Below are 27,992 nucleotides of genomic sequence, written 5' to 3'. Positions count from 1 at the left end.
TCATGCACACTTTTAAATATTCCAAGTTTTTGCATTTGTCAGTTTTTGTGACATCATTCACCCAATACTTTCATAATCATCTCACACACACTGCCTTTTCTCTCAAACTTCTACTTTTTCACTCATTCTACTATAAACCTCCCTAGTGTTATTATGACTTTTATTTACTATTTGGTACAAATCACACAGAGTCACTCAAATCAACTACTTACAGCATTCACACAGTTAAAATCACTCAAAATACGCTTTCCTAAGAGTATTTTACAGGCATGCTTTTCAAACTCAGAAAGAGCAAATGAAATAAGAACAATTGAAACCTCTAATCCTTCTCACAGCACACGCATAACTGGAAAAATGAAACACCACAGCCTTTATTTCTGAAGAGAGGTTACTACTGAAAGTAATATGTTAGTCTTAAGTATATACAATGCACTCCATATATCTATCTATAGATATATATATATATATATAGATATATATAACTCAAAACTCAGTCAATTACTATACATCCACTACAGCAACTCAAAACTTTATTTATAACCCTCTAATAAACATAAATGGCGTCTTAAACACACGCATTCAACAATGTTTGCAGCAGTACTTGTGAAACCAACTGTGGTTTAAGCAGTTCACAGCTTCTTAATTTGCATTTTATTGGCTTCTAGGACATTCTAGTCTCTAATTCCTCTGTTTTCATGTTATCTCCGTTTGACACACACAAACACCACAAACACACACTCCCCCTAAAAACCCACAAAAAACTATCCCTAAAAACACACACAAAAACCCATAAGAAACTTCATTCATTTATTTATTATTATTTTTAAACCCTTAAGATGTTGTGCTGTGCTTCCTCTGTGCCCGCTGCAACCTATATTAACATAAAGCCAAAATGTAAACAAGTCTGTCAAATCTAACTACTTATATGTTATTGGACTAAAAAACCACTTACAATCTTCTAAAGTCCTCCTTTGCCCAACAAACATCAAACGACTTACACCTATATGTATCACTCAAAGTCAACCACAATACCTGAGAAACACCAAATGTAACTGTGTATATTATCTCAAACTGAAACAAAACCCATCTAAAAATCCTAAAACATCTTACTTGGAGACACCAAAAGAGACATCACTCACAGACATATTTATTAATGAAATTATTTCAAAGTCAATTTCAGTTTTCAGACCCCAAATAGCGGTCCTAAGTATCAACAGTGTATGTATCCTATCTCAAAACCCAGCAAAAAGTCATACAGTCATGGCAAGAAATAAAAACTTTACTTACAGTATTGTAATAAACAAAACCAGCGTCTTAAATACAGGCGTTCAGCAATGTGTAACACTCTCTATGAACTTCCTAAAACTCTAGGGACCTCGCAGCTGCCTCATTTGCATTTTCACACACACTCCGTCTAAAAAATGGCCTCAGCACTTCAGCTCAGTGCTGGGTCAGACTCCTTTTGACACCAAACCTCTTACTTTATATTACACAGATACACAGACGTCTTATAATTACAATAACAACAATTATCAGGCCTGAGATTGCACAACCTACAGAATTTTCACAAATTTAAATTAACCCTCCAAGGGACAAACTCCAAGTTTTTTATTATCAATTACACAGTATCAGTTCTAAACTGTATCTGGTCGAATCCCTAAGGTCCCTAACTCAATTTAAAAGCGTCTAACGCCCAAGCTCCAAGCTTTACTGCCCAAAAAAGTGCAAATACCGTTCTAAACGGTAAAGTGGTCCAACCACTAGTTATTTTGGAGTGCCCCAAGCTCCACAGTGACCAACTGACTATCCCTCCTAGAGGACGAAGGTACGCGTCCGCACCCTCGGCAAGCGTTACCTCTGGACAATGCGCTTCTTAGCAGTCCAACTGCCGTTCTACAGAAATTTGTAATACTTTGAAACAACAATCAACACTCAAAACAAGTGTATGACCGACGCAGGTCCAACCTTATAGCCAATTGGGAGTGTTAACCACAAAACAACCAATTACCTATTATTCTAAATTCACTTAGCAGTCCAACTGCTTTTATTTACTTAGCAGTCCAACTACTTTAAATTCTCTTTACTCAGTACTGTCACTTTCAACATTTCATTATCATTACTTCAACTTCAATTCTCATGAGATTTTCACCAAAATCAAAACAGACCTTTACCAGTAATTTCAGTGAGTAAACTTTTAATTTGGAATATCCAATTGGCACATTTTGGAAATAATTCAACAGGTAGTGCCTTACCTTTGAATAAGCCGGCTTATGTCCACTCACTTCGACCACTGACTCGTGTCTGCCCGTTCGAGCGCCTCGGACCCTCTCGGTCTCAACCTCCAACTTTCTCCCTCTCTCAACCCTCGGCCAATGCACCAAATGTTACGGGTCCGAAATTGAGGACGAGAGTAAAACAATGATGGTCCAGAAAAGGTCGATCAAACAATTGATTTTAATGAATGCACGCAGCGTGGGGAGACGTACACTGGAAACCATCAGTTGTAAATCCCCACCCAAAAATACACTTCAGATTGCTTTTATAACATCAGGGTATTATGACGCCCCCTCATGCGTTTACAAGCACATAATTTGCATCTTAAGAACATTATTTGCCTCTTCTACAGACAATGATCAATTTTAAGAGATAACTACAGAGACAGGAGTTCCCCTTTCTGGCATCCTTTTCCAAATATGGTGATGAGGTCCCCATGGACTTGTCCTCCTCTTTGGCCCATCTTCTGTCACCTGTTACTAGGCAAACTCAAATGCAACAAGAAGCTGAATACATTCAGGCCTTTGCTCAGCTACTATTTTACTGTAACAATATACTCAGCATATAAGCTTTTAAGATTATAGATTTAACTCAACGATTTAAGTGGTTGTAACTGCACCTGTAATAAACATGTTAATATGTGATTATGATAACCTATGTAATACAAATTATAACATAATGCCAGCAACTTCAATAAATGCTTGGATGAAATGATAATTAATGCAATGATAAAGATGATGGTTATGTAAAATAATCCCTGTAATTCCACAGTTTCCACCATGTTTGTAGTCTGTACTGGGACTCATGGAGCATCTCTCTATGAGCACTCAGTGCTTTAAACAGTGAGTCCCAGTTTAACCAGCAGCCTTCACACCACACATCACACAGACATGGAAACTTCAAACCCTCAGACTGAAGAGACCATCATAAATAAATAGATTGTGATGAAGATGAATAACTGGACCAGTTTGCTGTGGTTTCTTCTGTTCCTGTCAGAAATAAGAGTCTGGCAGCACTTTGCTCTCCTTCCACATGTTTAAGGAGGAAGTGAAGAAGAGTGAGTGAGTCGTCTTCCTCTGTGGGTCCAACATCAGGCAGCAGCCACGTATTTTTAAAAACCCAGCACACTGCTTCAGAAACACTGAGTCCAGGTGACCAGAGTCATGTGATCAGTGAGGTCTTCACTCAGTACGTCACTGCTTCAGGACCTGATTCAGAAGTTTATAAGGACGTGGATCATTGGTGGTGATGCTGTGTGAGAGCTGGTGAACCATGGGGAACATAAATAAAAACCAGGCCATCAGCAATTCTACCCCCAGCTCTAAAACCTACATAATACACTATACATATAGTTATATAGGTTACAGTATGTTATATATAAATGTAGCTGTCCACTGGTTAAATTGGAGCAGTTTTTAAAAGCAGCTGTTTGTATAAAATGACAGTCACATGAGAGATGCTGAATGTTGTTAATATTTGATACACTGAGTACTATTGAATGTCTTTTTTTTGTCTATTGAATGTCCACTTATTCAGCCATGATGGAAAGATCCCATTAAGAAAGAGAAATCAAACATTTGGATTCATTTTAATAAGCTCAGACTTGTTGAAAATGCAGAGGAGCTGGTTGTGAACTGAGCTTCAGAGAAACACAACATACTGAGATTCACTGTGAAGCTTTGAGTGGAAAAAGACAGAAACCAACATGTGGATCCTGGAATAATGGGAGCTTCCATCTTTAAAGGACTGAAGAGGAAGAAGTTTACAAGGAATCATTTTGAAGAGTTTCAAACATCAACTGATTGAATCCATGAATGTGAAAACGTGTTTGTGAGTGAAAGAGACAGACATGTACAGACTGAACTGTTCAACAGTCAGAGTGTTTCTCTAACAGGAGACACTCTTTACACTCAGCACAGGGACACTGAGGAACCAGGAGACCAGACCGTAAACCCAGGATAAAGAGTTTGAGTGAATGTGGTGTTGAAGGTGTGGAGGTGGATCAGAGTGTCAGAGGAGACTCTGTAGAAGGACAGAGTGCCAGCAGGACAGTCCACATACACTGCTGCTCTGTTAGAGACAGAGGAGGAGGAGGAGGAGGAGGAGAAGATGGATGTTTTCATCTTATTGTGCCTGACGTAACGAGGACCATCATCAGAGCACTCCAGACTCCAGGACTGATCATTGTATCCAAACAAACAGTCTTTACTGTCTCCTTTCCTTCTGATTCTTCTGTAACTCACTGATATATAAATGTTTCCTCTCCACTCGACCTCCCAGTAACAGCGACCAGTCAGACCATTTCTACACAGCAGCTGATAAACATCAAATCTGTCTGGATGATCAGGATATGACTGAACCTCCTCCACACGTGTCACCTTCCTGTTGTTGTCAGACAGCTGGAGCTTTGTGTTCACTGTGTTTGTGTCGATTGTGAGTTGACAGGAATCTGATGGAGAGAACAAACACAATCCAGCTGCAGTTATTGATCCATCATCTGTTCATTGATTGACACTTTGATGATGACTCCTGACATGATGAAGATGGTTGAATGTGTGCTGCTTCGTTTTCATGAATCCCATTAAAAACACACTTACACTTCCTCGGACCTGGTCTCAACCACTGGACTCCAGCAGGCTCCACCCTGAAAGGAGGAGGGGTCAGAGCAGCACAGTCAGCATGCACACATGGACATTACATGGCTCTCATGGAAACATACACAGTAATTACTATAAAAGACTCATCATAATTGAAAGCTACAGAGTACAAATGTGTTTCCAACCAGGTTTTAAAAAAGTCGAGTGCTGGTGAAGACCTGATGTGAAGGGCGACTGTTCCAGAGTTTGGCTGCAGCCATCGATAAAGCTCACCTCTGTTTTTCTGTCTAGTTCTGGGTCAGAAGCAACTTATCTGCAGACCTGAGGGCTCGACTTGGATTATTTTTGTTAAAGAGAGATAAGATGGAGCTAATCAATTCAGAGATTCAGAGGAAACCAGCGGATAAACAACAGCAGCATGTTTAAGCTTGATCAGCTGTTGTTAGAATTTATTTAATATTACTTTCTAGTATCAGCTGATGTTTGCTGGAGCCACAGCTGTAAAACCTGCTGGTCATGATATCGGTTTGGTTATCTGGTGAGAGGGAAACATGAAGATGAAACCAGGAGATGTCCTTACTGAATCATCAGAGCTGAACAGGTGATGGAGAAACAGGTTTACCTTTTAGGTGACATGAATAAATTGAAGGGAAGTTATGAACTGTTTCTGAGAGACAAATAACACCAGGATCCTTTTCTACGTAGCTGACAGCTGGTAACTGTGCAGGGGCGGGTCTAGCAAAGTTTTGTCAGGGGGCCAGGTAGGGCATTAACAGGGAAAGGGGGGCACAACGAAATACTTTTCTTACTTATTCTCATTTAAAATGTCTCACTTTTAAAAAAAATTATCTGAGTCTTACAACATCTTACAAGTTTTTATCTGATGTAAAATGTATAGAAATCATACATATACCAGCAAGACAGTGTACATCACTGTCACAACAGCGTTTGTTTTCATTCAAAGTACACACTTTTGTATTTGTACTTTGTATTTACTTTGTAAATACAATTTGTAAATACTTTGTATTTCTATTTGTATTTTGCATTTGCGACCAAATTTAATGCTAAGTAGACTGGCATTAGTCGCTAATGTTAATTTTTAGGTGAATAGGCATTGGCAGCTAATGCTAACACACTTTTCCCCTTGCATTGTAACAATGTGAGCAGTTAATGCTAAATAGGCTGCCGTTATTAACTAATGCTAATTTTATGTGAATTAGCATTATGCACTAATGGTAATACACTTTTCTCTTGCGTTATAACGATGTGAGAAGTTAATCCTAAATAGGCTGCCAATATTGGCTAATGCTAATTTTAGGTGAATAAGCATTGGCAGCTAATGCTATTACCATATTTTCTTGCTTTATAACAATGTGAGCAGCAAATGCTAAGTAGCCTGCCATTATTAGCTAATGCTAATTTGAGGTGAATTAGCATTATCCGCTTGTAATGGCAATTTCTTGTGTTTGATAAACCAAACATCCCACAATTTTGAGTCCACAAGCCACTGCTGCACTGAGATAATATTTCGTACGCAGGCAAAAGAAGTCCACTGTCCAAACTTGAAAGGTTGCGTTTTTATGGTTTATTCATCCAGTTTGGCAAGCAATAACAAGATCCATTTTTTTGTTACTTCCTGCTGCTTCTCCTGCTCTAGTTAAAAAAAAAAAAAAAAACCCATAGGGCCACCCCAGTGAATAATGGTCCTATACCAGTCTCTTTATTTATAGAAAGAAAATGGCCCTACAGCTCTTACTGACTAATTTAACAAGGTAAACACCAAACAAACAAAACATTGAAACAAATATTAACCTACAAATAAACTTGTAAATAAACCCCAAAATATAAATTATCTAGCAACAAACTTTAACAAATTTCTAAATAATAAAAAATAAAGAACAAATAGCTCCAACACCACTGATGCTAAGAATATTTTCCCTTCCTTTTTAACAATATAAGTAGGTAATGCTAACACTCTTTTCCCATGTGTTATAACAATGTTAACAGTAAAAGCTACGTAGGACGCCATTAGTGGCTAATTCTAATTTTAGGTGAATAAGCGTTAGCAGCTAATGCTCATACCTTTTTCCTTTACTTTATAAGAATGACAGCAGCTAATAATAAGAAGGCTACCATTATTAACTAATGCTAATTTGATGATAATTAGCATTGTGCGCTAATGCTAACACACTTCCCTTGCTTTATAAGAATGTGAGCAGCTAATGCTAAGTAGGCCGCCATTAGCAGCTAATACTAATTTGAGGTGAATAAGCATTAGTAGCTAACGCTAATACCCTTTTCTTTTGTGTTATAACCATGTGAGAAGTTAATACTAAATAGGCTGCCATTAGTGGCTAACAATGCAAGTAGCAGCTAATGCTAATACTGTTTTCCATTGCTTTCTACAACGTGAGCAGCTTAGCTAAGTAGGCCACTTTGCTCTGCTCAGGATTTGTGTGACCATGATGTATTCTGACAAACTCTACATTCACAACTGAATTGACAATAAATGTGTTCAAGTGCATATTTTTCTGTTATTGTTGTCAAACAAAAGTAAGACCTTGTGAAAATTAAAACAAATCATCCTAAGTGAACTTAAACACTTTCGTTCCCCTTTTGTTAACCCTCTGGGGTCCAGGGTTTAATTGGCCTTTTTTGACTACTTTTGATTTTACCTCTATATTTCACCTTTAAAAACTGTTTATCTTGCCTTGTTTGGTATCATTTTTTTTCAGCACAACCTCAAATATCTGAAATTTAAGTTATTTTTTTTCCATTTTGGCATACTATATTAGCACAATTGATCTAAATTCAGACAAAAAATTCAAAATCCGAGTAGAAAAAAGTTATATTTTTTACTGTAAAACCCACAAACATGTTTAACGAATCATTTTCATAACTTGAAATGCAAATAGAAATTGTACATTTCTAAAAATTCTGCACAGGTTTTGCAAACAAAGTTATATGGTACTATTCACCTAAAAATGCAGCCAAGGCCTCAGGGTTTTTTTATATGACCATTTAAATCTATTTACAGATAAATCAGGTGTTCTGCATCAAATAAGAAGGCACACAAATGATTTGTGCCAGTCCAAAAAAATAGTTTGTGTCCACTATAAGACAGAGGAGGAACAGCACAGGGATAAACCTGCAGGTCTGACAGAAGGTGGATCACTCCTGTTTTCCATGTGGAGACAGCGTTTACACTGCAATCTGCCTTTGGTGGCTTTAAGGCAGCAACACAAACACAACGACTACACTACACACTAACTGCACACAAACTACACAAGACAACACACTGACTTGAGACTCTAAACATCAAAAAGCTCTCACGTATCAAAACTCTCTCTCTCTCTTTTGCTCACTCGCTCTCTCTCGACGGTCACTCCTAAAACTTCCCCCTCTTCCTAAACAACCAAATGCCACATGTTGCCATATCATTTTTTGATTGGTCGACATGGTACATTTTTCCACCAATAGGGAAGGAGTGTTTTTTTCTTTTTCTTTTTTCAATCACAAGCAAAGCGTGTTTGCTAGCGCTCTCCTTAGAAAACACAGTTTTTACCGTTTCTTCCCAGAGTAAACGCCACTGTTTTATTCAAAAGGAAAAAAAAAACGGTTTTACGTGGTCTATCAACACAATTTAAAAACTGGCATATAGTTTGAAGTCCACACATTCGACCTAAGTTGAAATGGAGACTCTGGGTCCGTCAACCCCAGAATCAGAAAGTCTTAAGTTGGCTAGTTATGTATCGGGCTAATGTTTAAAGCTTTCACTTGAGTAAATTAACTGATATTACTGCTAAATAATGTTAGCTAAGTTCAAAGCATATTCCATTAATCTCCATGCCATAACTAACTACTATAATAGCGCTGCCATACTGCATCACATTCAGTGCATTTCAATCATTTCTCCAGAGAGTTTGATAACTAGCAAAATAATAATCATAATTTTAAAAAATTGTATGTGTAACGTACACGTACTGGAAAATTATTTACTAGGACTCATCTCTCATGCGACTGGAGAGCACAAACTCCGCAATTGTCGTTTTCCATCAAACACCCATTAAAACAGCAACCTCCAGGTATGTTAACACACTCATCCACGACTGCCATAAACAGCATTAGCTTATCAGAGTTTTCAATATTTAAGCTGCCATTTCTGCCTCTTTGTCACACACAGACTGAAATGATTCACAGCCTTGTTTCATCCTTCTGTCAGTGTCACTGACTGTCACTGTGACTGTGGACATACAGCATGGGAAACATACTCATGGCTGACACTTTATTAGGTACACAGTGGCCACAGGTACAGTACACGTGTGACCTAATAAAGTCTATCTAAAGTTACAAAATGTTGTCTCTGTCCAAATATTTATGGACGTAACTGTAGGTCTGCGTTTAATGAAACTTTCAACATGGCTTATCAGTTATGTTCCTGCAAACAGACTCCTTGGAGACCCCCTACATAAATATCCATGTACTATCCAGCTAGAGTAGTGTGTCTGTCCCTGAAAATATTCCTGCATGTGTGATTATTCATGTCTCATCTGCAGGAAACAAACAGGAAGTGAGTGAAGGACACAGGAAGTGTTTCTACCTCTTCCTCCTCTATCAGACATTCTCTCCATACCTGAGAGTGTCCAGTCTCCAGCCTGGATCCTTCAGTCCAGCCGACAGCAGCTTCATTCCTGAGTCACCTGGATGATTGTAGCTCAGGTCCAGCTCTCTCAGATGGGAGGGGTTGGAGCTCAGAGCTGAGGCCAGAGAAGTACAGCCTTCCTCTGTGATCAGACAGCATGACAGACTGCAGACAGAAAAATAACATCTGTGAACACATCACTGAAAATTTGTCTTTGCTTTTCCTTTTTTTTCCTGATTCATTGCCCCTCATACATTCCATCCATTCAATTCAAGTTAGCTTTATAAAAAACAAGTTATGGGAACAGTGATCTCAAGTTGTGTAGCAGTAGGCTCTACAATATTACACTCCAACAATTTCTGTTGAGCACTTGGCCACAGTGGCGAGGAAGAACCTTTTGACATGCAGAAACCTCCAGCAGACGCAGAATGAGGGGAAAAAAATACATTCATCCATCCATCCATCTTCTTCCGCTTTATCTGGGGCCAGGTGGCAGGGGCAGCAGCCTAAGCAGAGAAGCCCATACCTCCCTCTCCCCAGCCACCTCCTCTAGCTTATCACCAGCTGCCAATGCTTATTCACCAAAGCGTTCCCAGGCCAGCCGAGAGATACTCGAACCACCTCAGCTGGCTCCTTTCGATGTGGAGGAGCAGCGGTTCTACTCTGAGCCCCTCCCGGATGGCTGAACTTCTCACCCTATCTCTAAGGGAGAGGGCAGCCCCCCTTCGGAGGAAGCTCATTTCCGCTGCTTGTATCCACAATCTCGTTCTTTCGGTCACTACCCACAGCTCGTGGCCATAGGTGAGGGTAGGGACGTAGATCGACCGGTAAATTGAGAGCTTCGCTTTTACACTCAGCTCTCTCTTTACCACCGTTGATACCTGGGCAGCAGCTGGGAATATCATCTCATAGATAAGAGCAAGCCCTCCAGAACTTGCACTCTGCAATCATGAAGTAATGAACTGAATGATCTGTAAAGTTTAGAAACCTTTTTGGTATCATCTAATATTTTTATTCATTTAATTTTTATTCTGACGGTCTGATTGAGTAATGTTCAAAATTATCAAAGTTATCATTTAATTTGCTGTGGGACAAGACAACAAGGTGATATTCACAGACTGCAGACTTGAGCAGGTGAGGTACTGAAGCCTGGAAAAGGAGGTTCCCCACAGGAAGTGGAGATAAGAGTTAATGAAATAATCATAAAGTAATTCACTAATCAAAGAAAAAAAATTGTAGATTACGGACTACCAAAAATAATCTTTAGTTGCAGCACTAATACCGTTATGAAAGTACAGAGAGTAATTCAGAAGTATTCACAGCAAAGGTAAATAAAAGCTGTTTGACAATTCTAAAACTTGTAACCATTTATCCAGTAATGGAATAAAGATTCTAAATACTGCTAAGTGGAAAACACTGAATCCTGACCTTAGAGATTCCAATTTACAGTGTGGACTCTGCAGTGCGGCAGACATAAGTGTCACTCCTGAATCCCCCAGGTCACTGTGACTCAGGTCCAGCTCTCTCAGAGTAGAGGACTGACAGCTGAGAACTGAGGACAGAGTTTCACAACTTCTCTCTGATAGGTTACAGCCACTCAGTCTAGAAATAAAGAACACAAACACACACAAGTACACAAAGCAGAATTTAAAGGTTATTGATGGTGCAGTAATGAGTTACTAGGTCTGGCAATATTGAATGTTTTGGGACTGGCTGGAACTGGCATTTCTGTATTTTAAACACCACAGAAATGTGGCAATTTACTATGATTTAGAAATAATGAAAAATACTAAGCCGAAATTACGTGAGGATGAAGGTACTATTTATTAGCTCTAAGAGTTATTTAGTTAATTGTTTCCGTCGATGAAAAATAAATATCATTTTTCTGACCTCAGAATTTCCAGTGTACAATGTGGACTCTGCAGTGCGGCAGACAGAGGCTTCACTCCTGAATCCCCCAGGTCACTGTGACTCAGGTCCATCTCTTTTACACTAGAGGACTGCGAGCTGAGAACTGAGGACAGAGCTTTACAGCTTCTCTCTGAGAGGTTACAGCCACTCAGTCTAGAAATAAAGAACACAAACACACAAGCACACAAAGCAGAATTTAAAGGTTATTGATGGTGCGGTAATGAGTTTCTAGGTCTGGCAATATTGAATGTTTCAGGACTGGCTGGAATTGGCATTTAAGTATTTTAACACCACAGAAATGTGGCAATTTACTGTGATTTAGAAATAATGAAAAATACTAAGCTGAAATTACGTGAGGATGAAGCTGCCATTTATTAGCTCTAAGAGTTATTTAGTTAATTGTTTCTCTTAATGAAAAATAAATATCATTTTTCTGACCTCAGAATTTCCAGTGTAAAATTTGGACTCTGCAATGCAGCAGACAGAGGCTTCACTCCGGAATCTTGCAGGTTGTTGTTACTCAGGTCTAACTCTCTCAGGCTACAGCACTGGGAGCTGAGAACTGAGGACAGAGCTTCACAGCTTCTCTCTGAGAGGTTACAAACAGTCAGTCTAGAAATAAAGAACACACATACACACACACACACACAGAGTTGATTTTAAAGATTAGTCATGGTGCAGTGATGAGTTAACTATGTCTGGCAATATTGAATGTTTCAGGACTGGCTGGAATTGGATAGAACATATTAAAATTGTCCAGTAAAATCATAATTTTAGCTCTAAATAGAAACCAATAAGAAGCTGTTACATTTAGTGACCCTAGTGCAGGAAAATAATACCTTGTCAGATATATCTGTACATTTTAGATGATGAACATCAGTTTCAGAATATTCTATTAATCCCTGGGAAAACTGTGTGAAAAATATATAACACACTTAAACACTCTACAATAATAGGTAAAAGAAACTACAATACAAATGTAAACAAAAGATAAGTGAATATGTCAGATTTGTTCATCTTAACTGTTATGCTCCAAAGCAAAAATAAAATAAAATAAAATAAAATTTAGATTTAAAACCAGCACATTAAGTGCAGTACTCTCTCAGTGATACTTCTATATGGATCCCAATTGTGAGCTGACCACAATCTGATGTGGTGGTGAAGAATGACCCCGCTGTCCAGCTGTGTCCCTAACCAAGCCTTATGGGTTAAAAATATGGTGGAAATGGTCAGAGTGCTCAAACAGAAGTTTTTCTTGTCTGCTAGTAGGTAGATTATCTTTCTTCTTAATCAAAGATAAATCTAAGATATGAGTCTGATCAATACATTAGAAGAGATGTAGTCTGAGTCGTGAAAATGTCTATTGTTTGTCTAATATTTAGATTTTGTGTGTAGACATTATCCATCATCAACCTTTTAATTCATGTCTGAGTTTAAGAAGGTAAGAACGGTGTCACCAGCCTATCATTATATTTCTGAACAAAGAAATACTGTTAAATGTTGTAAGGGTTAAACACAGAATTACGATTCATACTTGCTGATAGTTCATTATCCTGATCAGAACATAATAATTAACTATAAAGAAGTTTGAGTTTAACTAAAATTACGAAAAAGACAAAAGAAAGAAAAATCATTTTAGTGACAGGCCTAACTCAGATGACAGTCTCTGGAGTATATGCCTTCAGAGATATGTGTGAGAGCACATAGAGGACTCTCTGATATCTGAAAGTTTGATTTAGTGAAACAAGGCATGGTGGTTAGCACTGTTGCCTCACAGCAAGAAGGTCCCGAATTCAATTCCACCATCAGGCCAAGGTCTTTCTGTGTTTTTATCAGCTTCTGTTTTGAACATTTCCTCGTGAACTGTATTAAACTCTTTAAATGAACTGAGAACTATTTCTACATTTGAAACTATGGATTCATTTTCCCATTCACCTCTGTATGTTAGTGTATAAACGAATGTTAGACTGGGCTCCATGGAAACACTTGGACTGGTCTCAGCTGCCTTCTTTCTATAGTCATCAACAGAGTCCTTTCTCTTCTCCAGCTTCTGTTTGAAATCCTCTCACAGAGCCTGAATCCTGCTTTGTTGACATGTTTAGGCCTGTGTTAGGCTGCTCTTTGTTCCTCTGCTTTAACACACACCTCACCACAGCAGCTGTGTGGGTTGTCTCTGTAGCAGCCATATCAGCTTCTGATACCATGAACATCATCACAGCTCCTAACTTCACCTTTATTAGCTTTGACATTCATGTCTTTCTTTTCTCTCTCTCTGTTTCCACAGAAGCTCAAAGTCTCTGCAGCCTGTTTTTATCTGCTATCATCAGATCTTCAACAGCCCCATTCACATCCCTCACACACTCTACAGCCTCATCAGTACTGACTTCATCTTCACTGACCGATGGAGCACAACATGAACCTGTGGAGCTGAAAAACTATCCTGTCAAACATCTCCCCGTCACCACTCCACTTCTGTCAGCCTTTAAATGAACCCTGCTCAAGTCTGTCACCTCTGTTTGGAACCAAAAGGAAAAACTGTTGTCGTTTGGAAAGACAACATTTCTGAAAGCACTCAAAACTTCTTCACATTTCTCTTCAGACACATCCTGAACATATAGGAACTAAAGAAAGTTCTGAACTACAGAAAAACAACAATAGCTGCAGTCAGTGAACTCACCTCAGAGTCTCCAGTCGACAGTTTGGACTCTCCAGTCCACCACACAGAAGCTTCACTGCTGAATCCTGCAGCTCATTTCCACTCATGTCCAGCTCTGTCAGATGGGAGGGGTTGGACTTCAGAGCTGAGGCCACAACTTCACAGTGAGTCTCTGAGAGTCCACACCGAGTCAGCCTGTGATTATAGAAAATATAAAATGTGTTATTATAAAAGCAGAAAATCTACATTATAAACAGACTGGTATATGGATTTCAGTCTGTAGATGTGCAAAGCTGGTAGAGACATACCCTAAAAGACTGGCAGCTGTAACTGCAGCAAAAGGTGGTTCTACAAAGTATTGACTCAGGGGGCTGAATAATTACGCACACCCCACTTTGCAGTTATTTATTTGTAAAAAATGTTTGGAATCATGTATGATTTTCGTTCCACTTCTCACGTGTACACCACTTTGTATTGGTCTTTCACATGGAATTCCAATAAAATTGATTCATGTTTGTGGCTGTAATTTGACAAAATGTGGAAAAGTTCAAGGGGGCCGAATACTTTTGCAAGCCACTGTATCCTGTCTCAGAGTGATGCTGAAAAACTAGTTCACACATTGATTACTTCCAGGCTGGACTACTGTAATTCATTATTATCAGGATGTCCTAAAAACTCCATGAAAAGCCTTCAGTTAATCCAAAACGCTGCAGCAAAAGTACTGAGAGGGACTAGAAAGAGAGAGCAGATTTCACATGTTTTGGCTTCCCTTCATTGGCTTCCTGTTAAATCCAGAATTGAATTCAAAATCCTGCTCCTCAGATACAAGGTCTTAAATAATCAGGCCCCATCTTATCTTAATGACCTTGTAGTACCATATCACCCTATTAGAGCACTTCGCTCTCACACTGCAGGCCTACTTGTTGTTCCTAGAGTATTTAAAAGTAGAATGGGAGGGAGAGCCTTCAGTTTTCAGGCCCCTCTTCTGTTGAACCAGCTTCCAGTTTGGATTCAGGAGACAGACACTATCTCTACTTTCAAGATTAGGCTTCAAACTTTCCTTTTTGCTAAAGCATATAGTTAGGGCTGGACCAGGTGACCCTGAATCCTCCCTTAGTTATGCTGCAATAGACGTAGGCTACCGGGGATTCCCATGATGCATTGAGTTTTTCATTTCCAAACACCTTTCTCACTCACTATGTGTTAATAGACCTCTCTGCATCGAATCATATCTGTTATTAATCTCTGTCTCTTTTTCACAGCATGTCTTTATCCTGTCTTCCTTCTCTCACCCCAACTGGTCGCAGCAGATGGCCGCCCCTCCCTGAGCCTGGTTCGGTTGGAGGTTTCTTCCTGTTAAAAGGTTTTTCCTTCCCACTGTCGCCAAAGTGCTTGGTCATTGGGGGTCATATGATTGTTGGGTTATATATATACAAAATTATAAATAAATATAAAATATATACAAAATTTGTAATTTCTTTTATCAACTTTTCTTCTGACGATGCCGTGTGTGTTGAGAGCTCAGTGGATCTGCGCTCGACTACTCTGCCTAGGCTGCATTGTCGAGCGCAGATCCACTGAGCGCCACCCATATGCATTCACTCAAGCTAGCGAGACAGAAATTAAGCTTGTAGCAACATGGCAACTGCCTGAACGTTACCCGAAACTGAACCTCATCCACCGTCATTCAGATCTGGTGTTTGGAACTATTTTGGTTTTCATGTGAAGTATGACCCTGATGGTAAGGGTGTCATGGACAAAAGTACAACAGTATATTGGATGTGCCACGCAATGCTCAATTACATCGGTGGGAACACAACAAGAGTTGGGCATTCGCCTTGTAATCGGAAGGTTACCGGTTCGAGCCCCGGCTCAGACAGTCTCGGTCGTTGTGTCCTTGGGCAAGACACTTCACCCGTTGCCTACTGGTGGTGGTCAGAGGGCCCAGTGGCGCCAGTGTCCGGCAGCCTCGCCTCTGTCAGTGCGCCCCAGGGTGGCTGTGGCTACAACGTAGCTTGCCATCACCAGTGTATGAATGTGTGTGTGAATGGCTGGATATGTAAAGCGCTTTGGGGTCCTTAGGGACCATAAAAGCGCTATATAAATACAGGCCATTTACCATTTACCATTTACAACAAATATGACTGCACATTTACGCCGACATCACGCTAGTGCAAAGACAAATGGAAGCAGACAAAAACAACAACAAGCACGCATGCTACAAACTTTACCTGAGTCATTTAGACAGCCGTTAGCACATGATTCTGAGAGGGCAAAAGAAATCGACACGGCAATTGCTCCTTTTATTGCTGTCGACATGCGACCCTTTTCTGTTGTAGAAAACACCAGGTTTCAGGAAATGCTGAGAGTACTTGAGCCCCGTTACATTATTCCTTGTTGTTTTTGTATAGGTTGTATAGAGCCATTTCTCTGTAATAAAGTCTCTTTTCCACAGATGAGTGATTTCCCGATCAGATAAATGTATTTTTTTTATTATTATTTTATGTATTATTTATATATATATATATATATATATATATATATATATATATATATATATATATATATATATATATATATATATATATATATATATATATATATATATATATATATATATATATATATATATATATATATATATATCTCCGTCTTCCGGCGCCGTCTCGGATGGCAGCCTGTCTAGCATGCTCTCTGCAGTTGAAAATTACTTTCCCCTTTCTTTCTTTTCCTCTTATTTATTTCTTTTTGTCTACTTAGTTAGGTTTTTAGTTTATACTTCTTGTGTAGTCGAGAAGTTTTTAGCCGTGTTTGGATACGAAACTCCGTGTAAAACAACTGAGATGACCGCGACGCCACGCTGCCCCTTTGTCTATAGCCGGGACCAGCTGCTGGGGCTAAGACAGCACAGCCATGCCGGTGTTCAGCATGAGATCCCCGCGGTGATCAAGAGGAACTACCGTGGCTGCAGAACGGGGAAAAAGCAAAGACTGAGGAGGAAAAGATTCCGTCCTGCTCTCCCGTCTGTGGTGACTGGCAATGTCAGATCGCTGGTTAATAAGATGGAGGAGATCGCGACGCTAACAAGGACAGAGAAAGTTTTCCGAGAATGCAGTGTTATGTGTTTCACGGAGACATGGCTGCACAAAAACATCCCGGACCAGGTGGTGGATATAAACGGATTTACGTGTGTGAGAGCGGACAGGGACCCAGGCAGTAGCGAGAAGAAGAGGGGAGGGGGAGTCGCTCTCTATGTTAACAACCGCTGGTGTTCCCCCAGTCACGTTAAGGTGAGGATGGCTGTGTGTAACTGTCAATGGAAAATTGTACTTAGTAGTCAGTATAAGCTTTTAATGATATAAGTTTGCATATGATAGAATACTGTATGTTGACCTTTTGATGACTTAGACTGTTGTCCACTACAAGACTGTTTTATAAATTCTTTCTCACAGCGATAATAGCTGAACAAGCAGGAAGAGGACAGCTGGATACTTTTATCTGCGCTCCCTAACAAGAAGAGGGGCTGCGTCCTTCTGAATCTCACAACACACACGCATACACCTCAACCACTCTTATCTTCACTCCCTACGCACTAACATTCCTCTGCCTATGAATAGACGTATTCACTGTTGTCACCAGTGACTATAAATGCACGAATAAAGAAGTACACTGTGTGACTCTCTTCTGAGACGCTCACCCATGTACATGTGATTAAGTATTTTGTCTCACTGTGTTTCTGTTTGCCTTGGCAGACTTCTGTTTGGGATTTTCCCTTAACAGTAACAAACACATCGAACTGTTAGCAGTCGGTCTTCGACCATATTATTTACCGCGTGAGTTTTCCCTCGCCATTATCGTCATTGTTTACATCGCTCCTGATGCCAACGCGGCGCAGGCGTATGACGTCTTCAGCTCTGCGACAGCGGACCTACTAAATCGTAGTCCCTCTGCGTTTGTGGCTATAACGGGCGATTTTAATCACACGAACCTCTCCACTGTTCTACCTACATTCAAGCAGTATGTGGACTGCAAAACAAGAGACAATAAAACACTGGACCTGTTTTATGCCAATGCTACTGAGGCATACACCTCCAGCCCTCTCCCTCCTCTGGGCAGGGCTGATCACAACCTGGTCTACCTCCAGCCCCTTTACAGACCTGCCATTCAGAGACAACCTGCAGCCACAAAAACGGTTACAACATGGACAAGGGAGTCGGAAGAGACTCTGCAGGGATGCTTTGAGTCAATGGACTGGGATGTTCTTTTTGATTCCAATCAGGACAATATTGACAATCTGACAGGCTGTGTTACAGACTATATCAACTTCTGTGTTGACACTGTAGTCCCCCAAAAAACCATTCTGTGCTTCCCCAACACTAAGCCCTGGGTTTCCAATGACATCAAAGCAACCCTGAACAAGAAAAAAAGAGCTTTCAGAAATGGTGACAGAGATCAGCTGAAACTGGTGCAGAAGGAGCTGAAAGCCAAGACTGCAGAGGGTAAAGAGTCCTACAGACAGAGGCTGGAAAACAAACTGCAGGAAAACAACACCAGGGAGGTGTGGAATGGAATGCGGGCTATCACTGGCCTGAGACAAAAGAGAGGTGTGGGGATGGATGGGGACGTCGAAAGTGCTAACAACCTAAATCTGCACTTCAATAGGTTCGACTGCCCTGCGTCTCCTGTCTCCACACCCAGCTCTTCCCATCTTCTCCTTTCGCCTCCCCCCTCTCTTGCCCCCTCAGACTGTCTCACTCTGTCCCTTCTCAGCAGATGACATCAAAAAAGAATTGGGCAGACTCCACTCCGGCAAAGCTGCTGGTCCTGATGGTGTCAGTCCCAGGGCCCTCAGGTGCTGTGCTTCCCAGCTGTCTGGAGTTCTACAACGGATCTTCAACATGAGCCTGGAGATGCAGAGAGTCCCATCACTCTGGAAGCAATCCTGCCTGGTTCCTGTCCCTAAAAAGATCAACCCGTCGACCCCCAGTGACTACAGGCCAGTGGCTCTGACCTCACATGTCATGAAGACACTGGAGAGACTCGTCCTAAAACATCTGCGGTTGCTGGTGGAGCCTTGGCTGGATCCCCTGCAGTTTGCTTATCAACCTCGTATCGGTGTGGAGGATGCCCTCATCTACCTGCTGGACCAGGCTTATTCTCATCTGGACATTGTTGGGAGCACTGTGAGGGTCATGTTCTTTGACTTCTCTAGTGCTTTTAACACGATCAGACCATCACTGCTGGGGAATAAGCTCACGGAAATGCAGGTGGACGCCCCACTGGTAGGATGGATTACGGACTATTTAACAAGTCGACCACAGCATGTCCGACTGAAGAGCTGCCGCTCAGATAACATCCTGAGCAGCACAGGGGCGCCGCAGGGGACAGTCCTATCAACCTTCCTCTTCACTCTCTACACATCTGACTTCAGGTACAAGTCTCAGTCATGCCATCTGCAGAAATTCTCAGATGACTCTGCCATCGTGGGCTGTATCAGGGATGGACAGGAGGAAGAGTACAGGAGTGTGATGGACAGCTTTGTCGAGTGGTGTGAGCTAAACCACCTACAACTTAACATCACAAAGACAAAGGAACTGATTATGGACTTTAGGAAGCAGGCTCCTCCTCCTACCCCTGTCACCATCAGAGGGGCTGATGTGGAGATCGTTGAGGACTACCGGTACCTGGGGGTACACTTGGACTGTAAACTGGACTGGACCAAGAACACCAATGCTATCTTCAAAAAAGCGCAGAGTCTGCTTTTCCTACTGAGGCGACTCAGGTCCTTCAATGTTGGTAGGAAAATGCTGACAATGTTCTATCACTCGGTGTTGGAGAGCGTCGTGTTCTTTGCAGCTGTGTGCTGGGGAAGTGGGGTGAAGACAGCTGATGCCAACAGGCTGAACAAACTGATTAGAAAGGCTGGTTCTGTCCTGGGTGTCAGACTTGAGAACCTGGAGGAGGTGTCTGAGAGGAGAATGCTAAAAAAGCTTCTTTCTATCATGGACAACCCCTCCCACCCCATGCACGCCCCCATGATGGACCATCGGAGCAAACGCAGCAAAAGACTCATTGCCCCGAAATGCAGAACTGACCGCCACAGGAAATCCTTTGTACCGGTGGCAATAAGACTGTTTAACTCTTCCTCACTCTGTAGGTGATTCTCCTAAGACTATTACCTACGTTATTCTGTTCCCTCCAGACCGTGCAATATTACCCAAGAGTACTTATTGAATATTTGTTTTCATCCCCCTATCATACGCTGCTACTCCCTTTATTCTATTGCACAATACTTTGTCACTTTCTAGAACCGCCTGCACTGATAGTTTAGTTATTTATTCACCAGGATATAGTTATGTATATTACTTTGTTAGAGTTATCCGATTATTTGTCTTGCACCATCCTACTGTATATTACTGTACACTATTCTTATTGTATATATTGTATATCTTATATCTATTTCATCTGTTCCTGGGTCTCTCCTGCTGCTTTGAGCATGTACATGACAAAAGAATTTCCCTCGGGATAAATAAAGTTGTTCTTATTCTTATACATAGCAAAAGAGAAATCAAAACTGAGTGAAGTAAAACCATGAAAATTTATCTTAATGACTATGCTATGTATCCAGATACAAAATAAAACTGACAGATAGTTTAATTTAGAAATACGAGCTAAAGTCTGTTAGTTGTATTTAATTTTAAATTCAGACTTTATAATAACCCACAGAAACTCTGGTGTATTTCTGGATAACAAATCTACTGCTCTATGCTGATGATGTTGAATAATCAAGTGTGACTCACCCAGCCTTTCTGCAGTTCCTCACAGCTGGAATCAGTCTCAGTCGTCCCCGTTTTGATGTGTTGTACTTCTGCAGGTCCAACTCATCCAGAACCTCCTCTGACATCTGCAGCATGAAGGCCAGAGCTGAGCACTGGATCTCAGAGAGTTTCTTCTTTGGTCCTTTCTCTGACTTCAGGAACTTTTGGATCTCCTGATGTACTGAGAGGTCGTTCATCTCCATTAGACAGTGGAAGATGTTGATGCTTCTGTCAGGAGAAATTTTATCACTGTTCACTTTCCTCAGGTACTTGGTGACTTTCTGGATGGTTTCTGGACTGATCTCTGTCTGACCCAGCAGACCTCCTAAGAGTCTCTGGTTGGACTCCAGACAGAGGCCATGAAGGAAGCGAACAAACAGGTCCAGGTGGCCATTTTTAATCTGGAGGGATTTTCTCATGACTTGCTTCAGAAAGTCATCCAACGATGACTCTTTATATTTGTTCCCAAAGAAGTCCTTCAGCACCTCTGTCCTCCTGTTGGTGAAACAGTGGAACATGTAGACAGCAGCCAGAAACTCCTGAATGCTCAGATGAACAAAGCAGTAGACTGGTTTCTGGAAGATCACACACTCTCTTTTGAAGATCTCTGTACAAACTCCTGAGTACACCGAGGCCTCTGTCACATCCAGACCACACTGCTCCAGGTCTTCTTGGTAGAACATGATGTTTCCTTTCTCCAGATGTTCAAACGCCAGCCTCCCCAGCTTCAGAAGAACTTCCCTGTCAGCCTCCGTCAGCTCCTGTGGACTCGTCTCATGTCCCTCATGGTACTTGTTCTTCTTCCTCTTTGTCTGAACCAGCAGGAAGTATGAGTACATGTCAGTCAGGGTCTTGGGCAGCTCTCCTCTCTGCTCTGTAGTCAACATGTGCTCCAGAACTGTAGCAGTGATCCAGCAGAAGACTGGGATACTACACATGATGTGGAGGCTCCTGGATGTCTTCATGTGGGAGATGATTCTGCTGGACAGCTCTTCATCACTGAATCTCCTCCTGAAGTACTCCTCCTTATGGGCGTCAATGAAGCCTCGTACTTCTGTTAGCCTGTCAACACATGTAGGAGGGATCTGATTGGCTGCTGCAGGTCGGGAAGTTATCCAGACGAGAGCCGAGGGAAGCAGATTCCCCTGGATGAGGTTTGTCAGCAGCTGGCTGACTGATGACTTCTGTGTGACATCAGACAGCAGCTTCCTGTTGGTGAAATCCAATGAAAGTCTGCTTTCATCCAGGCCGTCAAAGATGAACAAAAGCTGAGAGACAGCCAGCTTCTCTGCTGTGACCTTCTGTAATGTTGGATGGAAAACATGGAGCAGCTCCAGAAGACTGTACTGCTCATCTCTGATCAGGTTCAGCTCCCTGAATGAAAGCAGAACCACCACACTGACATGTTGGTTCTCCAAGCCCTCTGCCCAGTCCAGAGTGAACTTCTGCACTGAGAAGGTTTTTCCAACACCAGCCACGCCGTTGGTCAGAACCACTCTGATGGGTCTCTGTTGGTCAGGGAAGGCTTTAAAGATGTCCTGGCACCTGATTGGAGCGTCATGGAGGGCGTCCATCTTGGAAGCTGTCTCCAGCTGCCTCACCTCATGTTGGGTATGAACCTCTTCACTCTGTCCCTCTGTGATGTAGAGCTCAGTGTAGATCCTGTTGAGGAGGGTTCTACTTCCTGTTTCATCACTTCCTTCAGTCACACGTTCACATCTCCTCCTCAGACTGATCTTATGTTCATCTAAAACCTCCTGCAGACCAACATCTGCTGAAAGAAAAAGAGAAAGAAAACTCTTCAATGTCTGAACAACAACAAGAAGTCCAGTTTTCAGAAATGAGTCCATCAGCAGACAGATGTTCAGTCTTACTTTGTACACAGCTGCTCTGACTGGCTGTCTGCAGTCCAGCTCTGCTTCTGGATCTTTCTCCACACTGGGGACAGGACGAGTCTCCTGATGAAGCAGACTGGTCCCAGTATGAGCAGATGCACTGTCTGCAGAACCAGTGTCCACAGCTGGTAGAGACTGGATCCTTCAGGACGTCCTGACACAAAGCACAGCAGGACAGCTGCTCCTCCTCACAAACACCACTCCTCTTCCTCTTCCTCCCTCTGTGAACACATTTCATCATCACTAAAATCAACATCCAGATTTGATGACACTGTGCAGACATTCTGGTCTTTAGCTTATAGCCACATTACTGTTATGTTATCAATAAGGTAGCAGCTAGCAGCTATGGCTAATAATAAAATGATAATGTCTGAGCTCAGCAACACACATCTTCAGTCCTGACTGTCTATATTGTTTTGATAGGTAACAGTTATTTGTGTCCAAAAACGGTCATGTTTCTTTTAAAGTTCCTGACTGTAGCAGAGAAAAGTCTGGCATCAACTACATACAGACTGTGCAGCCTGTGTCACCAACTCTATGTGGACTCCTGAGCCTTTCTGGGATAGACTCCAGCCCCCAAGCAACCCTAATAAGAGGAAGAGAATGGATGGAGGGCATCGGAAAGGGTACTGAGTCCTTTCCTGGGCAACTTTCAAAGTCTACCATCATGACAGCCCTTTTCTGAACACTGTTAAAACAGCCCGGAAAGCAAGAAACTGAGCAAAATGTTCTGATCTCAGTTGCAGAATAGACCTTTAAACATCCTCTTTGCCTTTTTCTGAGAGAACAGCGAGGACTTTTTAACACAGGTAAGTGTACAGAGACAGTGAGGGAGGACACACAGCAAGAGGCCCATGGTTGGAATCAAACCTGTGATATTTGGTCACCTGCTCATCCAGGTGAGCTGAATTGGCTCCCAAATGCAAACAACCTTTGAACTCTGAGTCAGCAGCTCTCTTACATGGTCAGCTGAGCTCCATGACTGAAGAACATTGTTGGTGCAGGTTCATTACTGAAGTTCGGAGGTCTTCCTTTGGACATGTCACTCCTCATAGACACACAGCTGGATACTGGAGACTGTGACCTCTGACCTCTGCAAACACAAACATGTTTCATTCATATCACATCAATCCCCTGATAAATTTTATCATGAAAGCCACAAGTGCTGCATAGTAGGACTGAGCGATATATCGAGGTTTTAAATATATAGATGAATTTTATATGAGATATGAGATGTGACAAGATCGTTTATATCGATATAGTCTCTGTTACGTTACAATTATACTTGTGGAGCCGCAAGTTTGCCTCTCTTTCATCCACTATGGTCTCTTTGCAACGTTACACTGCCTCTCTCCTTCACTGAACACAACTCCCCGATCGCTTCACCTGCAGGCAGCATAAGATGGACACGGCAAAAAGAAAACATCTGGATATTATCATCATTATTATTATTATTATTATTATTACTATTGTTTGGAGATGGTTTGGATTCAAAGTGTCAGCTGAGCAGCAGAATAATGTGTTCTGTAGAGAAAGTTGGGAAAGCGTACTGACTAAAGGTTGGAGCACTACTAGTATTTTCACCAACAGCACCATGAAGTGCAAATGAAGAGTGTATGAAACTGCGTGTGTTATCCCAGACCGCAAAGTCTCCCAGCCTCCTGCCCCGAAACAAACCACCTTACAAAATTCATATACAGCATTTTACACACTGTAAGGCACACTTAAAATCCTTTCATTTTCTCAAAACTTGACAGTGCACCTTATGTATGAATTCTGGTTGTGCTTACTGACCGCAAACCGATTTTATGTGGCGCTTAAAAATCTGTCCAAAAATGTTTTAGTATGACTTTGGTACGAAGCTGCACCGCTGGATGGATTGTGGAGCATTACGGCTGCCGTAGTCAGGAGCCTCGCAGAGTAATACATGCTGTGCTTCAACATAGTATTTTTGTGTGTGTATAAGGACCATAAATGGCACCTGTGAGAGACACGGTTACAAAGAGGATTTCAAATTCCAGGCTGTCAGTCACGCAGTAGAACTTGGGAACAGAGCAGCTGTGAAATCTGCCTCTTTGTTATTATGCTCAGCGTCTTTTAGTTTACATTTTGACTGCACAATTGTGAGCTTTTTGTTATGAACAAAAACAACATTGTCTTAGTTTATTTATGGAGCATTATTATTTAATAAATGCTGATCATTTATTTATGAGTAATTTTTGATGTACATGTATGCTGTATGTTAATAAAAGTGCCAGTGTGATAGCTGGGACACAGCTTTGACTAAGAACTCTCTTTTTGTTCTTACTTTATGGATTTAAAAGAATATCGAGATATGAATTTTGTGCCATATTGCCCAGCCCTACTGCATATTTAGACTTACACAAAAATGTGGCTTCATAAGATACTCTAACGTTATTGTAGAAGAACATAATTGTGATTGTGAGCTGACTGGTTTAAGATTTGTTTGGGAAAAAACTGTTTTTTTAAAAAAGCAAGAAACTGAGCAAAATGTTCTGATCTCAGTTGCAGAATAGACTTTTAAACATCCTCTTTTGCCTTTTTCTGAGAGGACAGCGAGGACCTTTCAGACAGGACAGTGTACAGGGACAGTGAGGGAGGACACACATGGTTGGAATCAAACCTGTGATATGTGGTCACCTGCTCAACCAGGTGAGCTGAACTGGCTCCCAAATGCAAACAACCTTTGAACTCTGTGAGTCAGCAGCTCTCTTACATGGTCAGCTGAGCTCCATGACTGAAGAACATTGTTGGTGCAGGTTCATTACTGAAGTTCGGAGGTCTTCCTTTGGACATGTCACTCCTCATAGACACACAGCTGGATACTGGAGACTGTGACCTCTGACCTCTGCAAACACAAACATCAATAACTGATCATTTCTCTCTGACAGCCACATGATCAGCTGATCACTCTGTGATATTGTGGCTGCCTCATAATGCTGACAGGTCAGCCAATCATCAGCCAGTTTTTTCTGTCTCTGAATGAACTCGGTTTGTTCTCAGCTCTTCTCTCTGATTCTGCTGCACTGACTTCACTTTAACTCACAAAGATCTTAGCAAGAAAACAACAAGAAATCAAACTCAGAGGAAACAGTTTGAACCAATCACACTTCTGTCATGGTTATGTTTGAAATGACTAATAAAGTTAGTCGTGTTCTTACTTTGTTGCTGCAGGTCCATGATGGTAATGTGGAGGTGTTTCTGTAACCCCGTCACTCCCCACAGACACACAGCTGGATGCTGCAGCTGCTGCTCCGTCCTCTTCCTCCATCTTCTGGATGTCAGGGTGGAGTTAGTCTGAGAGGTAAACACACACAGTGCTGTTGTAGTGGAAGCATCTCTGTCTGTTTGGGATCATCATCACGGTGAGGAGCCCACATGTTACGGCTCCTTTGGAGAGAAGCTGAGGGTCACTGCAGGAAGTGACCTCATTAAACCAAAGTGCTGCTCTGATCCTGAGACCCCGACACACCGTCTGTATGCTGCTGACAGACTGTGTCACGCTAAGCCTGTAAGACCACATGTTTCCTACACTGTCTCCAGCAGAAAGAAGAACAGAACCTGAATCGTAATGTTTCAGTGAGATATATGAACTTGTTTGAAGACAGTGACTCTATTGGCTGATCTCTTACTTAATATGTGATATTTCTGATAGAAATAAGTGAAAAACTCTGTCAGTGGAACAAGCGAAAATTTTCTAGTGTCAAGAGTGAAAGTGACTGCTGATATTTCTGTGTGTGTGTGTGTGTGTGTGTTATATATAAAGTACAGAAATGGCCTGATTTACAGTTGTATCTATGACTGTGTTGTTGTACCCTCTGTGTTCTACATAACAATCAAAACTTTTTCATGACTTGAACTCTCTTTAAAAAAATTATTGTCATATCGTTGCAGTTTATCTCTAAAGATATTTTAATGTCAGTGGGAGTTCTGCTCTACCTTTATTTATAACCTGTTGAATAAATGATGTATGAAAGTGATACAAACTGAGAACAGCCTCTGCTCTGTAAACTACTTCCTGGCTCAGTGACAGATTAGTTTTCCTCTGTCGCCATTTTAGTTTTAAATAAGGGCGGGGCTTAATTTGACTCCACGCGCTCATTGGCTCAAAATTAACTTTGACGAGTCGTTATCCAATGAGCGTGCGGCCTCACGCGGACACAACTTTGTTTACTTAAAAACAGTTTTTATGAAGAGATTTTCAGATCAAACCTGATGTTTCTGCCTGTTTATAATCAATATCAGATATCAGAGCAACAGAAGGTCACGACGGGACTGAGAACAGGAAGTGGCGTCACCGTTTAACAAAGTCAGCCTGAACTCCACTGACGGACTCTTTTAGCGGACATGGCCTGATGCGGACTTTGAATCGGAGCAGTATTTGGTCTGTGACTGATGACGTATCACGCGTGTACTTGAGTCCACGAGAAAACAAGTACACACAAGTAAACACAAGTACGCATATTAAGAAACGGCCCGCGACTTTTCCACTGTCGCCATTTTAGGTTTTAAAAATCCCCTCGATAAGGGCGGGCCTTTCTGTGAATCGGCACGCTCATTGGGTAATAACGTGAGATTGACAAGTCGTTATCCAATGAGCGCGCGACCTCTTACGACACCAAGTTCTTTACTTTGATAATTAAAGTCTTATTTTTGCCTCCGCTGACGGAGCCTGTTGTTCCCGCCACAGAGACACAGTAATGTCGGTGTTACACTCACCTGCCTCAGCACAGCTCTCACTCTCCTCCTGCTCTCTCACGGAGGCTCAGCTAAACTCACTTCCTCTCTACTTACAGGAAACCAGCGCTCAGAGGACCGACCGGCCTCACATTTCACCCACAGACACGAACAGCGTGGAATTATTTTATGTCATAAGAAGAAACATATTCATGTTAACACTCACCTGCCTCGGCCCCAGCTTCCTCCTCCTGCTGCTCTGAACGGAGGCTCAACCCTTTCACTTTCACCGCTCCTCCCTCATTTCCAGCAAACGGAGGGTGTTCCAGTTTAACTGGTGTCGCAGATTAACTGGTGACTCTCCAAAAGTTGATTCTGTTCATCTGGACGTTTTCAGTGAGAGAAACGTTTGGTCACTCATCCAGGTGACTTCTTCAGTCTCAGCTGACTTGACAGCTGAATCTTATAAACAGTATGTTTATAAGTACTGTTTATCAGACT

At 41.5% G+C, this 27,992-nt stretch overlaps 2 protein-coding genes across 3 annotated transcripts in view; one reads left to right on the top strand and one right to left on the bottom strand.

The window, feature by feature from the left end:
- The window catches only part of LOC134624176 (protein NLRC3-like), a 305,899-nt gene that overhangs the window by 80,472 nt on the left and 197,435 nt on the right, over positions 1 to 27,992 (top strand). The gene's annotated exons all lie outside the window — the stretch shown is intronic.
- Positions 509 to 27,992, bottom strand: LOC134624172 (NACHT, LRR and PYD domains-containing protein 12-like). Of its 2 annotated transcripts, none has more exons than XM_063469155.1 (13): positions 27,718 to 27,992; positions 25,976 to 26,111; positions 25,531 to 25,662; positions 23,755 to 23,886; positions 22,773 to 23,014; positions 20,881 to 22,669; positions 14,102 to 14,275; positions 11,863 to 12,036; positions 11,404 to 11,577; positions 10,942 to 11,115; positions 9,505 to 9,678; positions 4,872 to 4,918; positions 509 to 4,723 (listed from the first exon to the last, which is right to left on the bottom strand). In XM_063469155.1, exons 2-13 carry the CDS (start codon positions 26,083 to 26,085, stop codon positions 4,185 to 4,187), a joined length of 3,861 nt encoding a protein of 1,286 aa, XP_063325225.1. In that variant the 5' UTR covers positions 26,086 to 26,111; positions 27,718 to 27,992; the 3' UTR covers positions 509 to 4,184. The 2 variants fall into 2 exon arrangements, with proteins under 2 accessions (XP_063325225.1, XP_063325223.1); XM_063469153.1 differs by having other exon boundaries at positions 510 to 4,723; positions 20,881 to 22,672; positions 27,718 to 27,988.

Source organism: Pelmatolapia mariae, linkage group LG3_W, assembly GCF_036321145.2.
Source record: "Pelmatolapia mariae isolate MD_Pm_ZW linkage group LG3_W, Pm_UMD_F_2, whole genome shotgun sequence".
In the NCBI taxonomy this organism is placed as follows: Eukaryota; Metazoa; Chordata; class Actinopteri; order Cichliformes; family Cichlidae; genus Pelmatolapia; species Pelmatolapia mariae.
The sequence above is the reverse complement of the archived record's forward strand: the minus strand, read 5'-3'. Positions and strand labels throughout refer to the sequence as shown.